The 19,284-nt window shown below is 43.3% G+C and overlaps 1 protein-coding gene across 1 annotated transcript; it reads left to right on the top strand.

Moving 5' to 3' along the window:
* Positions 1–8,704: 8,704 nt before the first annotated feature.
* On the top strand, positions 8,705–18,584 carry LOC309336050 (uncharacterized protein). Its single transcript, XM_081851478.1, has 2 exons — positions 8,705–8,938; positions 12,442–18,584. Exon 2 carries the CDS (start codon positions 12,444–12,446, stop codon positions 13,422–13,424), a length of 981 nt encoding a protein of 326 aa, XP_081707604.1. The 5' UTR covers positions 8,705–8,938; positions 12,442–12,443; the 3' UTR covers positions 13,425–18,584.
* The last annotated feature ends 700 nt before the right edge of the window (positions 18,585–19,284 follow it).

Raw genomic sequence — 19,284 nt, 5'->3', positions numbered from 1 at the left:
ACGAAAACAAAGTTCACCACAGCCAATCACAAACAAACAACCACACCCTAGGCCAACCCCAACCTCTCTCGCCACCAAGAAACACAAGTGAATAGCAGAGAACCTGCACAAGCGACACTGACACAAAACCCCACATATATTAAGTAAAATAGAAACATCACCACCCGACCCCACCCCCACTCACCTTTCCCTCGTCCACCTCTTTCCCCCTTTTCTTCCTAATGTCTCAACAAATGAAACTGATCTGTAAAAAATGTTACTTGAGAAAAAGAGAGAGAGATTGCACATACTTTTGTAAACCAAGAAAATCTTTAATTAAAAACAAAAACAAAAACAAAGGCCCCGCCCACAAATTTATAATCTAAAGGAACTATGGGCCGTGGCTCAGTGGGATAGCATCTGCTTTACATGCTGACAGTTCCAGGTTCAGTTCCTGGCATCTCAAGGTTGTACTGGGTGAGGACTTTGTTTGAAATCCAGTCCTGGACAGTCTCTGCTACTCAGTGCAGACAATATTGACAAGCAACTCCCTATGTTCCTATGAGGGTCAATCAATAAAAAGGAAAGGGGGGGGGGGTGAATGAAACCTGAATGTAATCGACTCATTCCACAATGACAAAGTTATTCAGCAACACAAAGCCATTAAATAATATTGATTACAAATCAGACAAGTCATTAAATGCTATCTGTACCAGTTGCCCAGACGTGTGATTTCAGACAAAAGTGAGTGAGAGGAGCAGCAGTCACACAGAGCAGGCTCCCAGGGCATTCAGATTATTATTATTATTATTATTATTATTATTATTATTATTATCAGTGCTTTTTTTCTAAAAAAGAAATGTTTTGGGGTACTCCCATTTTCCTACTCATCTTGAAATACGACCCCTCAATGAGGCCAAACTTAGATTCACAAAATGTTTTGGGGTATGCATACCCCTGCGTACCCCTAGAAAAAAGCACTATTGTTATTTATTGAATTTATATACCACCCTATACCCAGAGGTCTCAGGGTGGTTCACAGAACAAAATCAAAATATAAAACCACAAAATATATAATCAAAATAAAAAACAACAACGCAATAACACCCCCTAATGTATGGACCAGGCTACAAACCTGCCGACAGCCAGGGAGGCAACTTGAAACAGCTTAGATAGGCACATAGCCACAGTCTTAAACTCTAAGCCCTGTAGGCAAAGAACATGTTTCTCTTCTGCATTGCAGAACACCCAGCTTGGTTCAAATGAAGGCTTGCAGTTTACCAGGTTATCCTCCTAGAGTCTTTTCCACACAGAGAACTATGAACTGGAGATACCAAAATCACTGGAAAAACCCAAAACACAGATATTGATCTGTAAAAACAACACCACCGCCACTGTGGGCATCAGTTCTGCAGCATAAGAAAGAGCTTCAGATAACGGACACTTTATAGCCCATCAGCCACTAGATGTCGGCACATGAAAGCAAATGAGGGAATAGATGGGAAAGAATTGCTTCATTATTAGATTCCTGTGGCTTTTGAAGGGAGCTGGATTTTTTGAGCTCAAAGAGATAGTATTGGTTACTCCCCCCCCTTTTTTTTTACTAAACAGGAGATACAGTGGTACCTCTGGTTACGTACTTAGTTCGTTCTGGAGGTCCGTTCTTAACCTGGAACTGTTCTTAACCTGAAGCACCACTTTAGCTAATGGGGCCACCTGCTGCTGCCGTGCTGCCGGAGCACGATTTCTGTTCTCATCCTGAAGCAAAGTTCTTAACCTGAGGTACTATTTCTTGGTTAGCGGAGTCTGTAACCTGAAGCGTATGTAACCTGAAGTGTATGTAACCTGAGGTACCACTGTACTGACTCTTAGCTTGAGTCCCATTCACTCCGACACATTTATAAAGGCTGGAACAGATAGCTGAGAGAGAGAAAAGTAGGAGCAGCAGCTTGCCCCTTTGTGCTACAGCCACACTAAGAGGTCTCTGTCTGCTTTTTTCTTTAACAGCAACAGCTGTATGGTGTGAGGGGGTTAGATTTGGACTGCAGCACACAAGGATGGTTGGTTTAACAGTCTCCTGTGCACTTTCATCCTGCCACACCTACACCAACCTGGCATTGGCCCCAGGAGAGAAGCTTCTATTGGCAGGAATAAGAAAAGCTTCCCTCCAGTATCACGCACCAGATTTGGATGGTGAGACTAGTGGGACCACAAGGGAAGAACACTAAACTCAAGAAAAGGAGGAAGCAGAAACATTCAGATCACGTGTGTGCATGCCTTGGACATTTTTATGGAAAGGTCTGCAAATATAAATATAAAAGACGTAGTTTCTGAAATGGCAGAGCAATACTGCAAGGGAACTGGCTGCTATTTTTTTACTCATGTTTACTAAAAGACACATACTTTAAATAATCAAAACATGGAAATTCAAAGTCAGCCTGCAAGATTACCCCTGTTGCCCCAATCTCTCATTAAAAAATTGTTTTTCTCTAACAAGAGAACTCACAGTTCCAGCTAAACATGAGCTCTTGAAACAACATTTTCCACTGTGCTTCTTTAAAAAGAATGGCCTTTGTGTTATTTTGCTCCAGGTTATCTATCTGGGTCTCTGGTGACTTTACAGGTGTGCTACTTCAGTAATTAGCAGAGAGCTCTGAATGAGTCCTGGATGATGGCTGGCAAAACCAGCCCTGTCTAGCTAATACCCACTCACTCATTAATGCTTCCCAGCAATTGTCTTTGGTACATACCAGAGTATCTATCACTCATAAAGCACAACAGGCTAATAGGCTATGTAAATATAATTAGATAAGGCAAATGCTATCCACCAGCTCTGTCTCCTTTTAATATGCAATATAAATGTGAAGGCCATCCATGGTCATCCTGTGTTGATCTCTTGTCAGTTGTTTGGCTTTTAAATATATGTTTAAAATATATTTCTAATACATCTCTCAACAACTGCTTGTTTTCTAAAACTTATGTATGTTTGTATGCAGAACAAAAATTGCATTAGCAATGTGATCCAATGCATGTCTACTCAGAAGCTCCACTGCGTTCAATATGGCTTACTCCTAGCTAAGTGGGTACAGGATTGCTGTCCACAATCGTGCCACTGCACGATTTCTGTTCTCATCCTGAAGCAAAGTTCTTACTATTTCTGGGTTAGAAGAGTCTATAACCTGAAGTGTCTGTAACCCGAGGTACCAATCGGGCTCCGGCGGCATGGCAGCAGCAGGAGGCCCCATTAGGTAAAGTGGTGCTTCAGGTTAAGAACAGTTTCAGGTTAAGTACAGACCTCCGGAACAAATTAAGTACTTAACCTGAGGTACCACTGTACTTGGAGATTCAAGGAGCAGATGGAAATGCTGTGCTCATCCTGGAACGACGGCTGCCTTCAGTAGATTAAGTGAAGATGGTGACCCAGTGTGTGGCAGCCATGAAAAAGACAGATTCTAGGGAGCCTTTGGAACAGAATCATAGCTGTCAACTTTTCCCTTTTCTTGCGAGGAATCCTATTCGGAATAAGGGAATTTCCCTTAAAAAAAGGGAAACGTTGACAGCTTTGAACAGAAATGAGAATGAATCTGCTAATTATTACAATACCGTTGAACAAATCTATGGCGAGGCTGCATTTGGAATATTGTGTACAGTTCTGGTCGCCTTACTTCAAAAAGGATATTGTTGAATGGCAAAAGATTCAGAAAAGGGCAGCCAAAACGATCAAGGGGATGGCAGGACTCCCCGATGAAGGACGGTTGCAGCGTTTGGGTTTTGTTTTTAGTTTGGAGAAAAGGTGAGTAAGAGGGGGCATGATAGAAGTCTATAAAATTATGCACGGCCTGGAGAAAGTGGATAGAGAAAAGTTTTTTCCTTCTTTTCTCATGACACTAGTACTCATGGACATGTAACGAAGCTGAATATTGGAAGATTTAGGACAGATTAAAGAAAATGCTTCTTCATGCAGTACACAGGCAAACAATGGAACTCCCTCCCCCAGGAGGCAGCTTTAGAAGAGGATTAGACAAATTCACGGAGGAGAAGGATATCAATGGCTACTAGTCAAGATGGCTAACCTCTACCTCCATACACTGGGGGCAGCAATGCTTTTGAGCGCCAATTGATGGAAACCACAGGAGGCGAGAGTGCTTGCCATTTCCCCACAGGCATCTCGTTGGGCAATGCCAGAACAGGATGCTGGAGCAAATGGACCACTGGCCTGATACAACACACCACATTCGTACCTTGGGTCTTGAACGTCTTAGTTCCCGAACAAATCGGCTCCTGAATGATCGAAACCCGGAAGTGAGTGTTCTGGTTTTCAAATGTCCTTTTGGAAGCCAAACGTCCAACTGGGCTTCCGCAGCTTCCGATTGGCTGCAGGAGCTTCCCGCAGCCAATCAGAAGCCACGCTTTGGTTTCCAAACATTTTGGAAGTCAAATGGATTTCTGGAACAGATTCCGTTTGACTTCCAAGGTACGACTATATTCTTATTTTCTTATGTAGTGTGTGGGTGGGGTGTGGGGTAGGGTGTATGTGTAGTGCCCACCCATACTGCGGCCTGTTGGAACTGCCTACCAGAAGAGGCTTATCCCATTTGCCAAGCATGGGGTGTTGCTACTCCTTAAAGAGGCTGCTGCCACTAGCAGTTTGGCTTCCTCCCTCTGGTTCTGCTTCCAAGCGTGATTCAATTAATTCAGGTAGGTACCCCTAGGTGGCAGAACAGCAAGCATGGTTTTTCGATTTAAGGACTGAGCTAGTATAGGCACTGGAAGCTCCTGTCACATGGACCTGTCCTTCCTTGCCCCTCTATGGTTGTCTACTTAAGCAGCTGCTGCTTCTTTGGGTGGAGCAAGCACAAGAGTTAGAGCAGGGCTTCTCACTTTCACTCTGCCCTATGCTCCTCTCATGCTTCTGGCTTGACTTCTCTGCCTCTTCCCCTAGCAAGAGGGACTGGTGTGACCTGTGTAGGTGTATTCAACAGCTCTTGGTAGTGGAGGGCTCTGGATCTTTCCCCCTCCTATCTGCTTTCTGCAATGTAACCTTCGAGCAATGGCCTCATGGTGAGTGGACAATGAACACCCAGTTAAAATGTCTCTGAAAATGTCTTAGTAACAACCACACAGGGTTTCTTGACCTCCCACCCCCAGATTAAAGAATGCCATTTGAAGAAATTGCACATTCTGAGCTTTCAGCCAAGCTTAGAATAACAGACCAGAGAAGCAGCCCCCCCTGCTCCCTGTTTTCTCCTAACATTTTTTGAGTTGGGCGATAGTTCAGCATGCCTCAACCTGCATTTGTGTGGGATGTGAAGCTATCAGTGTCTTAGCAACATTTCCGTTAAATGCCCTGGCAGGATCATGTAATCTGCAGCAACTTTTATTTATTTTTTTCAGTCAGACAAGTGTGGCCTCTGAAACCTATATACAGTTCATCTTAGAACGTCTGCCTCCTCTTTGGGACACCGTTGTACACATGCACATCTATCATAGCTGTCAACGTTTCCCTTTTTTAAAGGGAAATTCCCTTATTCCAAATAGGATTCCTCGCAAGCAAAGGGAAAAGATCCATCGATCTAAAAGATTTATTATATTACCTTCACCATGAAGTCCAAAAGCAGGTTACCACAATACTGTCTAACCATGCAATTAAAAAGAAGTGAGACAGTTAATACAATTGTCAAAAGCAACCAAAAGAAGTAACTTCCCAATGAAAGCAGCAAGTATAGGTGAAATGAAACAGAAATGCTGTATCCCACAATAAGTACCTTAACCTCAAAACACCATAGAAGTTGAAATGCCCCTACTGGCTGACAGGCCTGCAGCTTTCTAGCCTCAAATTTTGGAACGTCTGGCTGAATATAGAATATCTGGAATGTTGTGCCCAACAAACTATTTCAACCACGCCTGATAAGAATCCAGGTCAGATTTGGGAAATGCTTGGCTGGGGGGAGAAACTGTTTTCAAACGGGAGCAGGGGGTTATTGGACTTCAACCCAAGACAGCCAGGTTGCCCAGGGTGGGGGGGGGGTGTGTGTGTGCATGCGGGGGGGGGGGCACGGGGTGCAAAGCAGGGTTGGCTCAAAGAGGGTGGCATGAGAAGTTCAATAACATCGGGAGGGCAGAGGTTCGTCTCTCTTTCTCTACCCCTTCCTCCATTAGATGACACCGTTGAGCTCTAAAATGCTCTCTTACACCTCAAGGACTGAGGTTATGTACACAGTGCTATTTTTCCTGGCTCCAGTATGCTCCCACCACTGGTATAGAAAGGTATACAGTGGTACCTCAGATTACATATGCTTCAGGTTACATACGCTTCAGGTTACAGACTCTGCTGACCCAGAAATAGTGAAAACAAAACAAATTCCTTCCAGTAGCACCTTAAAGACCAACTAAGTCAGTTCTTGGTATGAGCATTTGTGTGCATGCACACTTCTTCAGATACCAAAAATAGTGCTTCAGGTTAAGAACTTTGCTTCAGGATAAGAACAGAAATCATGCTCTGGAGGCGCGGCAGCAGCAGGAAGCCCCATTAGCTAAAGTGGTGCTTCAGGTTAAGAACAGTTTCAGGTTAAGTACAGACCTTCGGAATGAATTAAGTACTTAACCCGAGGTACCACTGTAGTAATAAAGGCCCACAAAAGTATCTTGCCCATTTGGATATTGTTGTTCGTAATTGTTTTGCTGCTGCTGCTGCTGCTGCTGCTGCTGCTGCTGCTGCTTTTAACATTGCTGTCCGCCATTTTGAATCAACTTGTCCTTCTGTTATTGTTCATTGCTATTTCATAGAATCATAGAATTGTAGAGTTGGAAGAAATTCCTACCCCCATGATTATACTCATTATACTGCTTCATTAGCGAGGTGGGAAAGGCTAGAGATGTCAGAAAGAAAGGAGTAAAAGAAATATCAGTGGGGTATCTTGAGTGCTTTTCAGTAATGCACAGGTTTTCTCTAGTCCATAGGATATGTTGGGCACTTTCAAGAATGTGTTCTTCTCCCGCAGCGCCAGGCTCAGGAGCAAATACCCAGAAAGCTACAAGTTAAAGGGCAACCCCATGGTTTCAGTCTGTTAACTAGTTATCTGCTTGTCTGAGCCAGCACTGCCCTGCCACCCTCTTCCCTCCAGGCCCCTACTGATTTATGACATTCCTTTAAAGGTATAAATACTCAAACATTCTTCAGCTTCAGGCACTACAAAAACAAGGGATTCTTCAAAGGTTCCATCTCTGATTTTGACAACCAACTGAAGAAACACCAAAAGAAAAACAGTGGCTTAAGAGGTAAATAAAAGCCTCTTTTATGCTATATTAAAGGAACGCTTTGGACGCAGAACGAGTGCTTTTGAAATATGCATGTGACACTAAAGACATTTTAAAATGCTTTTAGGTCATCAATAATTAAAAGCTGCAGAGCCATATAGAGAAAATGCTTCATTCTGCTTGATGTAATGCATTATTAACATACTTCTGTATGTGGATCAATAAACCTATAACTAGAGCTGTCAAATCATCCTCTGTCTTTTTATAAAATAAATGTACACAAATTTGCATATTAACAAAACCTGTGTAAATTTGTCCTTTTGAGAATATTAGAGGAAATGCATTGTTCCTCTTAGATGTGAAAAAGGACCTCTTTAAATGTTTTTAATTTTGATCAGTTTGGAAATCTTGAAAATGCAGTAAAACACCACAGCCAAAACAGGTCCAAAAAGGCACAAGCTGAAACCTCCTCTATATTATGGAAGGTCCATGTAAAAAGATGTTCAGTCATATTTTAGGGTACAATTCATAGCAGCTTAAGAAGGGCCCGACTGAACCAGATCAAAGGCCCATCTTGACCAGCATTCTAGAATTAATTCTGGTATGTACATTGAAATGTATCATCTGAAAAGCATGAAGGGATTTTTTCATCTAAACAGCATTTCTAAATGGTGGGGCATACTCTCTCTCTCTCTCTCTCTCTCTCTCTCTCTCTCTCTGTGTGTGTGTGTGTGTGTGTGTGTGTCTCAGAGAGAGACAGACAGACAGACAGACAGACAGACAGACAGAGACTTGTTTTCTATTTTATGTGGGGAACCTGACCCTCCAGATATTGCTAGACTGCAATTCCTGGTTATTGGAGCTGGGATAGCTCAGTCAGTAGAGCATAAACCTCTTAATCTCAGGGTCGTGGGTTCAATCCCCATGTTGGGCCAAAGATTCCTGCGTTGCAGGGGGTTGGCCTAGATGACCCTTGGGGTCCCTTCCAACTCTACAATTCTGTGATTGGCCCTGCTGGCTGGGAGTTAGCCAGCCAACATCTAGGGGAGTGGGGTGGCACAGGTTTCATATCCCTGCTTTGGAATACAGAGATGAATTTGGTCACCCCAGATTATTTGAAAGCAGAAAGATTAACTGTAGCCTCCACATGCATTTATATATATATATATATATATATATATATATATATATATATATATATATATTCCACTTCCCACACCAAAAGAAAAGCCAGCAGCTTGGAATTTGGTTTAATGCTCTGCTAACTGCTTCCTACAGATGCAAATGCACAACACATATAGCCACTCCTTTTTCAGTGCCCTGGGCCTATTGAATAATTCAGAAAATAAAGCACAAGTTTGTGCTCTTCTGTTTGCCATGGAGATCATCTCTAAACTGTTGTGCTCCCCCCGCCCCCGCCCCCGCCCAGATTCCCTGCTTTCTACCCTTCCAGTAAGAAGAGGCACTTATCATATTAGAATGCTTGGGAAACAGAGTGGCATCTACCAGTCTATATTTAGCTGCGGCAGCCAAAAAGCAGCTGAATCAGCTGACTGGAAGCTGCTACCCTGATGTGCAGCCTTGGTTTAGACAGCAACACACTCAGTGCTGGAAATCAAGAAGAACAGACAGCGCAGAAGAGAGACGCTGAGCCTGGAGATTTCGAAACAGTCCAGCCGTAGCTGCCACAAACAACAGTCAGGTAAGAAGGGAGCAAGAGCGTTCTAACAGAAAATGTGGTCGGTCATAATGAATGTTGTGGTGAGAATTTAGAGCTCAAATGAGGCAGGGCTGGGGGGGGGGATAAATATACAAGTATGGATTAGGCCACTGTTGCCAGCTTAGTGCTTGCCATTTGTGTGACCAAGGAAGCAGGAAAAACTAGAGCGTGCCTGGAGTTGCGGTGGAGGAAGGGAGCCACATTGTGACCTCTGTTCATAATGGCCATGGGAGCAATAATGCCAGGGAGATCTTTATTTGGTGTGTTTGCCAATCCTACTGATGTAACCAAGGCTTACTACCAGTGTACTACTACGCTGCGCCAAGGACCTGAGGTGAAAAGGTCAGTTACATCGGGGTTTGATGCATCGTGGGGCTACGACATCAAGCCTAATTCTAGGACTTTCTCCCCTGTTCCCGCCTCATTTCCCCAACACCCACTTGGTGCAGCATCTTGCCTGATTAAGCCTTAGTAATTTGTGACATTTTGGATACTCCTAATAAAGGCACTGCACAACTGTGGGAGTTAATAAAGGGAAGAGGAACAGAGAGAGAGAGAGAGATTAAGATGCTACAATCGCTTTTAAAGTAATCTTTCCTCACCCCAGCCAGTAAATACTGAATTCTATTGCCTTTTTTTCTTACCCAGTTGCCACTGTTACATTTTGCATTTCTTCACTGACTCCTTGGGGCTGGTTCCTACCATCTTCCTATCATTTGCCCACCTCCCTCTTTCTTCAGCCTGGAGCCTCCCATCTTTTGGGGACTACAGCGTGGTGGGCACCAGGTTGGCAAAGGTTGGCGTAGCGCATCAGGAAACCTGACCACCACAGCAGGTGAAGGAGAGGGACTGAGGAAAGGGCCAAGAGACGAATGAGCAGAAAGAGACATGCCTCCATTTTCTCTTGATTCAACTGGAGATTTAAATGGCAAGAGCCCACTGCCTAGGGCAGTCCTCTTAAGCGTCTGGGAAGCTTAAAAGAAAGTAAGATTTCCTTTTAAGCAACTAGACATAGTAGTTTGAGAAGAGCAATAAAGCTCTCACACCGTACCTTTAAAGCACATAACTTCCCCCAAAGAACCCTGGGAACTGTAGTTCACCACTCGCAGAACTTCAATTTCTCACAGAACTACAATTCCTCTTAAAAAGCTGCAGTTCCCAGGATTCTTTGGGGGAAGCTATGCAATTTAAATGTGGATGTGACCTGAATTCAATGTCCCCTGGGCCCTGTGAGTAAACAGGAAAAGGTGGAAAGAGCTATTTGTTGTGCAGTTGTAGGTCTAGAGAGCTGTAGAATAAAGTGTTATAGAAGTCAGAGCAACTGCTATGGGACATATATCCTTCCCATATCAAGGAGAAAGGAATTATCCTTTTGAGGTAGAACTACCCCAGGCTTTTAAACTGGTTTGAATCTGCCTTGTATTCCCTGGAAGAATCTTGGGAATTGTAGTTTGGTAAGACTGCTGAGGGTTCTTTGCAATTACCCTGGCTAAGATTTGCTTTGTTGCCATATCCAATATTTTGTGGCTCCTTGCTCCTGAATTTATCCCCAACTCCTACTCCCAAACTTGTTCCTCATCATTCAGCGAAACTTCAGCTGGTGCAGAATTCAACAGCCAGGTTGCTCACCGAGGCAAGATGGTTTGTTTGAGCATACTACGCCAATCCTGGTCCCACTGCACTTGCTACCGAATAGTTTCTGGCTCCTATTTAAAGTGACGGCTTTGACCTGTAAAACCTTAAATGGCTCAGGACCACAATGCATCAAGTTCCAACTCTCCCTATATGAATGGACCCAGACCCTGTGACCATCCTCTGAGGGCCTCTCTGTGTGCATCCTCCATTAGAGGTCCAGAGGGCGGCAACACAAGAATGGGCCTTTTCTGTGGTGGCTCCCCATTTGTGGAATGCTCTCTCCAAGGAGGCTTCATTCATATTGCTAGGTACCTCTTCAACCAGGCCTTGGGCTGATTAAACAATCTATAGTGTTTTAAATGTGTTGGGAGTATTGATGATGGCGGTGTTATGTTTTTTATGTTGCAAACCACCCTGTGCTCTTCAGATGAAGGGTGGCATATAAATCTAATAAATTATAACAACAATAATTGCAGGCTTGGGGAAACCCAAAATTTGGCAGAGGTACAAACTGCTTTAGAAAGAAAACACTAACCCAGGGAAATAGTTTATTACTAATATTTGGTTAACAACGTTTGTATGCTGTTTTTCAACCATAATGGTTCTCTTACTCTTTTTAAAAAATGTGGTGGGAGGTGCAGTGCGAGGGATATGATTTGTACGTTTCCCTTTCTGTGGGTGGAAAGGCCCACTTCTGTTGCTCCTTCACTGTGCAGAAGGAGATTTGGATCCACTGGAGTATGGATCCCTACCCCACGGAGCCCATGGGGAGAACATAGGTAAAGGTAGAGGGACCCCCGACCGTTAGGTCCAGTCGCAGACGACTCTGGGGTTGCGGTGCTCATCTCGCTTTACTGGCCGAGGGAGCTGGCATACAGCTTCCAGGTCATGTGGCCAGCATGACTAAGCCGCTTCTGGCGAACCAGAGCTGCGCACGGAAACACTGTTTTCCTTCCTGCCGGAGCAGTACCTATTTATCTACTTGCACTTTCATGTGCTTTCGAACTGCTAGGTTGGCAGGAGCAGGAACCGAACAATGGGAGCTCACCCCGTTGCGGGGATTCAAACCACCAACCTTCTGATCGGCCACCCGCGTCCCTATTCTCAAATAAACATATTCTCAAATAAACACCACAGAAAGGGGAAGGGGGAAAAGAAAAACACCACCACCTTGTCCCAGTCTGAATCTTCTGAATCTAGTAGTTCCTCCACCTCAAATTTTCCTCATTTCATTGCTTTGCCCTATCTGGTTATTTATCAAATTGCTATCCTATTCTCCCTCACACCCATAGGAGCCGAGGGTGGCACCCAACCAAGTAACAAAACAGTGAAAAAATAAAATAAAAACTTATTTAAAATATCAACTATGTCTATTTAAAAAAATAAAATATATAAAACCACAAGCATAAACACTTATATATCAGGAAATTTATATTCAGTCCAAGGGTTAAGCAGTGTTTCCAAACTTGGGTCTCCTGCTGTTGTTGCAACTACAATTCCCACCATCCCTGACCACTGCTTCTGGTAGCTAGAGATGATGGGAATTGTAGTCGAAAAACAGTTAGAGACCCAAGTTTGGAAAACTCTGGGTTAAACTATGAGGACTGGCTACAACTAACCAGCCCTGCTAGAAGCCCACAAAGACTTCCATGCAACAGGGCTTTCATCCCTCTCCTCCCTCCATGCTCCCCTTCAGTTGCAAACAAGCTTATAATTTTCACAAACGTATTCTGCTTCAGCAGAAACTTTCCATTTATTAAGCTATGATGCTTGCTTTATGTGTGACCATTACAGCAACATCTTTGTAGTGCATTCCCATTGGCTAATTATATCCTGCATATTCTTTACAGTAATGGCTCCCCGGATAAGACTGAACATAGCAAAGCCTCTTCCCACCATAAGTGAAGCCCTTGAGGATATTCTAGATGACATAACAAGCAACACAAAAAGTTTTGGAAATGCTTGCACGAGTCCAGATTCTTCTTCTGGTGAAGACTACCTTCAGTCTATCTGCCAGCTGGCAAGACCTACCTTTCCAGTCCTACCAGAGAGTCAGCGTAAAGTCCAAGACACAGAGAAACTGGGAACGCTGTATAATAGTCGCAGGGTCTTCAGCTTGTCTGAGACACCAAAAATGGTCTCCAGGTATAAAATAACTGACATTCTGCCTAATGTGAGGACATTCGAAAGAAATAGCTCCATTCTAGATCGTATCAAAACCTACTCGAGCTCTAAAGCCGACCCGCTAGAGGAGTTATACACAGAAGCTGAGAGGACTCATCAGTGGAGATGTCCTAATGGAAGTGAGAACACTGACCATTCACAGCATAATTTTCAAGGCATCAGTGTATCTGAACCTCGAGAAAAAGCTATGGAGAAACCAGATGCTGTCAGCTTCCCCAGACTTCCCTCCCCAAGACCAATGCAAAGAGAAAACAGCTGCCCAGAGCTAAGAAGTCTGAAAAACCAAGGCAAGATGCCAACTCTGGAAAGTAGCCCATATCAGAAAGAGACTGACCCGCTCATTGTTAATGGTAAATCGATCTGGCTGCACCCACCCAGAGAAACTCCTCCAGACACCAAGATTTTGAGATATTCACAAAGGGGGCAGCAGACTCTGAAGGCAGCAGCTTTCCCTGAAAGAGAGCAGCAGCCAAAGCCTTCCATTTATAATCAAAATGTGAAGGGAGAGGTGAGCAACCGAGCAGGCTGTGTGGGATACTTCCACGTTGACAAAAGAAACACAAGCTGTGACTGGATTTCAGAATACCAAAGTGCTTGGAAAGAAGCAAAGGTGAGAGCTTGCCTGCTGCCTGCCATTGCAGAATCATGAATTGCTGCTTTATGCGAAGAGAAGACGGAGTGTTTATGTGCAGCCACTGTCTGCTGCAAAGTGCATTGTCCAGATGACCTGGAGAACATTCAGAGCTTCAGTGTCAAGTGTGGAGAAGAAATTGCAGCGCTGAAAGGAGAATGCATTGCAGACTCGGTGATTTTAGCTATTCAGATAATGAGTTGTAATGATTATACATTTTGTAACCCCTTGTATCTTTGGCTCTGTGGAAATAGATGGTCCCCCCTATCCTAATTAAGTTCCTCTCTTAAGTGCGCTCAGAGTTCGTCTATACAGTTCTGTAGAAGCATTTCTTGACAGCAGAATTTTATAATTCTGCATGTGCAGATCCTGCACAGAAATATTAGCTGTGCAAATATTTTTTTAAAAGTTAATCTAGAAAACAGAGTGGAAATACATAGGCTTCATCTACCTACCCAAAGAGCAACTTCAGTCTTGCTGGATTTATAGTATCATCGCTACCAATGCAAAATAGAAAACTAATCCAGAAGGGTCTAGAAGCAAAGGCCTAAGTTAATAAGGGCATAAGGACACAAGAAAAGGCCAGCTGGACGAGACCAACAGTTTTGTTTAGTCCAGCATCCTGTTTCCCACAGTGACCCACCTGGGGAGTCCCCAAGCAAGGCACAAAGTCCATAGCTCAGTGGCTGAGCATCTGCCTTACTTGCACTGAAACGTACAAATCCCAGGTTCAATCCCCAGCATCTCCATGGAAAGTTGAGAGGACTCCTACCTGAAACCCTGGAGAGCGGTTGCCAGTAAGTATAGACAACCCTGAATGGGATGGACCAATTGCCTGGCTCAGTATAACGCAGGCTCCACCCTGTTGGTGCCACACTATTCAAACAACATGCTGCCTCTCAAAATGGAGGCTTGATATAGCCATCATGACTAATGGCCACTGACAAACCTTTATCCTCCGTGAATTTGTCTAACCCCGCCTTAGAGCCATTTAACGACAATCACATATTGTAGCTTCAAGTCCCACAACTTAATTAATCTGCCGTGTGAAAAAGTTGTCTCCCTTGATCGTCAGGTTCCCAGGTAGATTATATACTCATATGTAGAAGTTGCAGTGTCAGCTACTCAACATTCCCTGTTGCCTGTTCCTCTTAGCCTTGGTCATTTCTCCCTCCCTGCCGTCCTTTTTATAGGGCTTTGGCCCTGCTACTCAGCTGCCACTTCCTTGGAGGAAGTCAGGTCCCAGCTGCTTCCTGAACAATGGTACAACAACCCTGTAGCCAGCTCCTTTTCACCTCCGCCAAGTTACATCTGCTAAGTCATATAAACAAATACTTTTTATTTGTTCTGTAAGCATAATAATGAAGCAACATTGGTTTTGGCTTTTGGTTACTCTAGTCTAGACTAAGCCGTAAGGGAACACAGTACTTTCTTCACTGTACTGAACCTGAAGTGCAAAGTTCCTGTTTTTCTTAGAGAGGAGCAGGAGGAGGCCTGTCGTTTGTTCCAAGGGAGAGAAACAAGCTGGTGCTTGACACCTTTTGGTGTCCAGCTCTAAGTGGCTCCCAGAACCTTTTCCTCTTTTTTTACACTTATATGGAAAGTGATGTTTTAATGCCGCTTATGTCTATTGATATAAAATTTGTAAACAGAAGGCTGGTGACTCTAGTTTCGCTCTAATTTGGAGGGCCCAAGTAAGACTTGCCTGGAGGTTACTGCTCATTTTCTTTGGCATCAGCTGAACAGGGAAGTCAGGCTGCCAGTACCTATCTGGACTTCTCTTGCTACTTGTCTAGTGTTGTTATTTAGGTTTTTTTTTTTAAGAAACAAACCCATTTTGTATTTGCAACCTAGCTGGCAGTGTGCCATTCCCTCCCCTGCTCCCAAGCATGTTGCACTACTACTTTCTGCATCAACATATTAACAATTAATTTTATATTATGTCCAGTATCTAGCTATTACTGTTCAAAGGGCTGCTTCTCATGCTATCACATTGGCAAGTATGAGATATGGGCCTTTGGTTAATTTGATTACATCTAACTTGGATACACATTTCTGTCTCTTCCTAGTATGTACATGTAATGTGGACTCAGAACTAGCATGTGGCATGTACGTAGGGCAAGAACTGTGTCTCGCTTTGATTTGTTGCTTGATATATGGTCATCTATCCACTAACTTTGCAATGTTTGAAGTGGACCAAAGAGAAACCCTGTAGTTGCCATGTTGTGCAGTTGGCTGTTGTTAATTGTGGCCCAAAGAGGCCAATTATTTGGTGTACTGTTCCAAGAAACCTTGATTTTTAAACATTATACATATAAGGGGTATCAACATTTACAAACCCATCCCTACTTGTGTTGGAAGAGGTGATATGAACATTCATGTCATGTCAGCCTTGATTGATAAGGAAGCCTCCATTCTGAATGAGGTAAGTAAGAATCTTGTCTCCAGTATTAGTGCAAAATCATGATGTCAGCTGGAAATAAAGCCTCACTTCAGTCCAAGAACAAAGTTGCCAGTATATTCAGTGGTATAGTCTGCAATCCTAGAGTCACTTAACTAGGAGTAAACCCAGTTGAAGAACTCAATAGCACTTACATTATAGGATTGCTGTGCTAGCTGCCTTCTTTATACTTATGGTACAATAGGCACTAAATCACTTCAGACTTCACATGGGGAAAAATATTTTTAAGGCTCCCTTATGTTTTGTCTTCAATCTCTCTGCAAATAGAAACCCAGGACAGCAATTAAATAGCTGGCAATTAAACTTTTCTCCCTGATGTGATAGGGTGGGGGGGGGGGTTGTTCAACTAGAGGGAGAATTTGAAAGTAGTACCCACTTGTGTGTGCCTATACACATTCACACACTTACAAATATCATGTAGGGTAATTCTCCTTCCAGCTTAGCCACTGGCAAACATCTTGATTTCAGTAAGCCCTGTAATTCCATGCCCCAGTTTCTAATGAGGCTACTAATGACAATTTATTCCTCTTTAAATGTGCAGTGAATCAAAGGGTTGATTATACATGAGTTGTATATTTTTGCCATGTGCCATCTACAGCGACCCGTGTAACATATATAGATTTCTGTCATCGTCAAACTCCTAATAGCATAGCACATTGCAAACTAACTGTGTTGCGCATTTCAGAAGCTTAAAAGAGACCTCTCATCAAACGTGCAATTTACTATAACGTCATTATTGAAATGCGCTTACCAAAAATGTTCTAAGTAGAATCAGTGCTCATTCATGCTTTCCGTTCAATCAATAGCTGAAATGAAAAAGCACAGACATTTCCATGGTGTTTACTGCTTATCAAGCTTGTGCAGCCTTTGGGGGAACGAAAACTGATAACAAAATCAGTTACATGGTCCAAAAATGCAAATTGCTATAAGCATACGTGGGACAAAGCTCGTAAGTCACTCCCCGCAGTGTCATATGTCTTTGTGAGCTGCCTTGTGGATTCTGTCGTGAGCAGAAGGCAGGGTAAAAATAAAATTAATGTTATGCTCTAAAGCTTCAACCTACACAAAGCTAATTAGGAGTATGTGCCATGGAAATTGGTGTGACGCACTTCCAAGTAAACATGCATTACTGGGAAGTAAGCTCCATCGCACTCCCTGAGGTTTCTAAGTAAACATGATTTTAGAGCTGGGATGTAAACCCCCCTGGAAGAAAAATGCTTTAGAAAACAAAGCAGTTAAGTGTATATGGGAGAAATTGACAGCTAGAGCACTACTTTTATTTTTTTTTAAGAGTACAGCTAGACTGATTTGACTATTCCCTTATATTTTTCTGCTATACCATAATGTCAAAAACTGTGGGACAAATTGCCACCTTAATTTCCACCCCACAGCTATGATTCTTGCACACTTACTTAGAAGTAGCTTTCTGTGGGGCAGTTTGTGCGTGCAGGAGTGCCACATCAAAAACTTGTTACTGCATGTGTGCTTGTATGGGCATACCCACAAACAGAAGTTCCCAGTCATCTCACACACCCACTTTGCTTTACCATGGCGTGGGTTTGCACATTCAGCTGCCAGGCAACAGAGCACAGAAAATGCATTTGTAAATCAGGACAGCAATATAAATCTTGCACAAGGTCGCAGCCAAAGTGATAATCTAAGATGGCCTTTAAGCTTCCTGGAATTGTCTGAAAACAAAGAAAAGTCGAGTCCTCTAGCCATCCAAAGCAGCTAGGAAGCTTTTAAATAGAGGTGCTTCTATAAGTATGCTTTACTCTTTTTTTAAGCACCTCTTCTTGTCTCCCTGCTCCCACATATCTTAATCCGATTCTGAATATCCCTTCAATGTCAAAAGTGATTTGCAAGTGAAATGAAATGCATGGCCAGCATCCCCTGGACCATGCTGAAAGGTTTTTTGTAACCTTCAGATTGGATTTAAGACACTTAGAGCGGCATTCAACCAACTTGTTGCACTAGTGCAGGAATGTCCAAAGTCCCTTTTGAGGGCCTAATCTGGCCCACCGGTTAGTTTAATCCGGCCCCTGTGGCAGTTTATTTCCTGGGGCAAAATCCTAAAAAACCCCTCAACATCAACAACTTTGGTTTGCCCTCTGGTTGGCCCCCACGGCCCTTCACGTCATCAAATCTGGCCCTCTTTGAAGAAAGTTTGGACACCACTGCACTAGTGGAAGCTAGTGAAATGAGTTCCTGCATTGCTTATTGTGTGGCAGTGGCTTCCAGCGTGATCTCTGAGATCTCATGGAACTCTTTGTGAGATCTTGCTAGAAGCCACCACCGCATACCCTGGTTGTGTGATGTTGAATTCCACTTGCAGTCATTGTGTTTGATATTCTTTCCCCATCTACGGTAGTTCTCAAGTTTTTGCTCTGCAGTATAGAAGTATATTGTTTGGAGATTACAGCCCTTATATGAATGGATTCCAATAGGCCAGCTTTGGTCAACCTGAACTACAGCTTCCCTCAGTCTCTGGCAGCATAGCCATGCCAACATGGGTAGTCCCAAACATCTGGAGGACACCAGATTGGCCAAGGCCTCTTCTGCATTGAAGTATATCCTCCCCCCAGTATACAATCTATCAAGGGATTTGCGAAAAGTCAGTGACTAGCTAGCAAATATGCTGTGCTATATGTAGGATTTTGATTCTGATAACGATGTGTGCGCTTTGAGAATTTATGCAAATAAATGTGTAAAAGCTCTCTTTGCTGTGGTGATTAAAATCACATTTCTCTTATTGTCACAAAGCACAGAATGAAAAAGGGAAATGGGGAAAGGCAATCTCATGGAACCAGCTGGACTCCCAAGACAGAGAAAATTGCATCTACTGTTGTTACAACTAAATTCAAATCCAGTTTGTTCTCATAGAATCAATGTGTTGGAAGGAACCCTGAGGATCATCTAATCCAATCCACTGCAGTGCAAGAATATGCAGCTGTCCTTTATCGGGACTGAACCTGCAGCCTTGACATTGTCAGCATCACACTCTAACTGAGCTATCCCGTTTCATTGTTATACACGAACTCCAGGGGTGCGCTTGTGTGTGTCACATTGTCTGTGTGAGTGAGTGTGTGTGTGTGTGTGTGTGTGTGTGTGTGAGAGAGAGAGAGAGAGAGAGAGAGAGAGAGAGAGAGAGAGAGAGATGGATATATATGGGCGGGGTATAAATAATAAAAATTATTGTTGTTGTTGTTGTTGTTATTCCGCCCCCCCCCCCACACTGTAGTTTCTGCCCTAAGTACAAAGGAAAGTTATCCATGCAACTATGTAAGAAGCTAGGCCAGTGCTTTCACATTTGAAAAAGATAGTGCCATCCTTGCAGCAGAGGTATACAATGAACTATGAGGATTAGTATTACATGTTTATTGAGAGCTGCACCACTATGTTCAGAAAAGCACTTTT

This window comes from Podarcis erhardii, assembly GCF_964252035.2.
Source record: "Podarcis erhardii genome assembly, chromosome: 2".
Taxonomy (NCBI): Eukaryota; Metazoa; Chordata; class Lepidosauria; order Squamata; family Lacertidae; genus Podarcis; species Podarcis erhardii.
Note: the sequence above shows the minus strand (reverse complement) of the source record. Positions and strands in the feature narration are given on the sequence as shown.

What these genes read in the sequence shown, in the direction of transcription:
- LOC309336050 (XM_081851478.1), top strand. Translation starts at nt 12,444, where the DNA reads ATGGCTCCCCGGATAAGACTGAACATAGCAAAGCCTCTTCCCACCATA.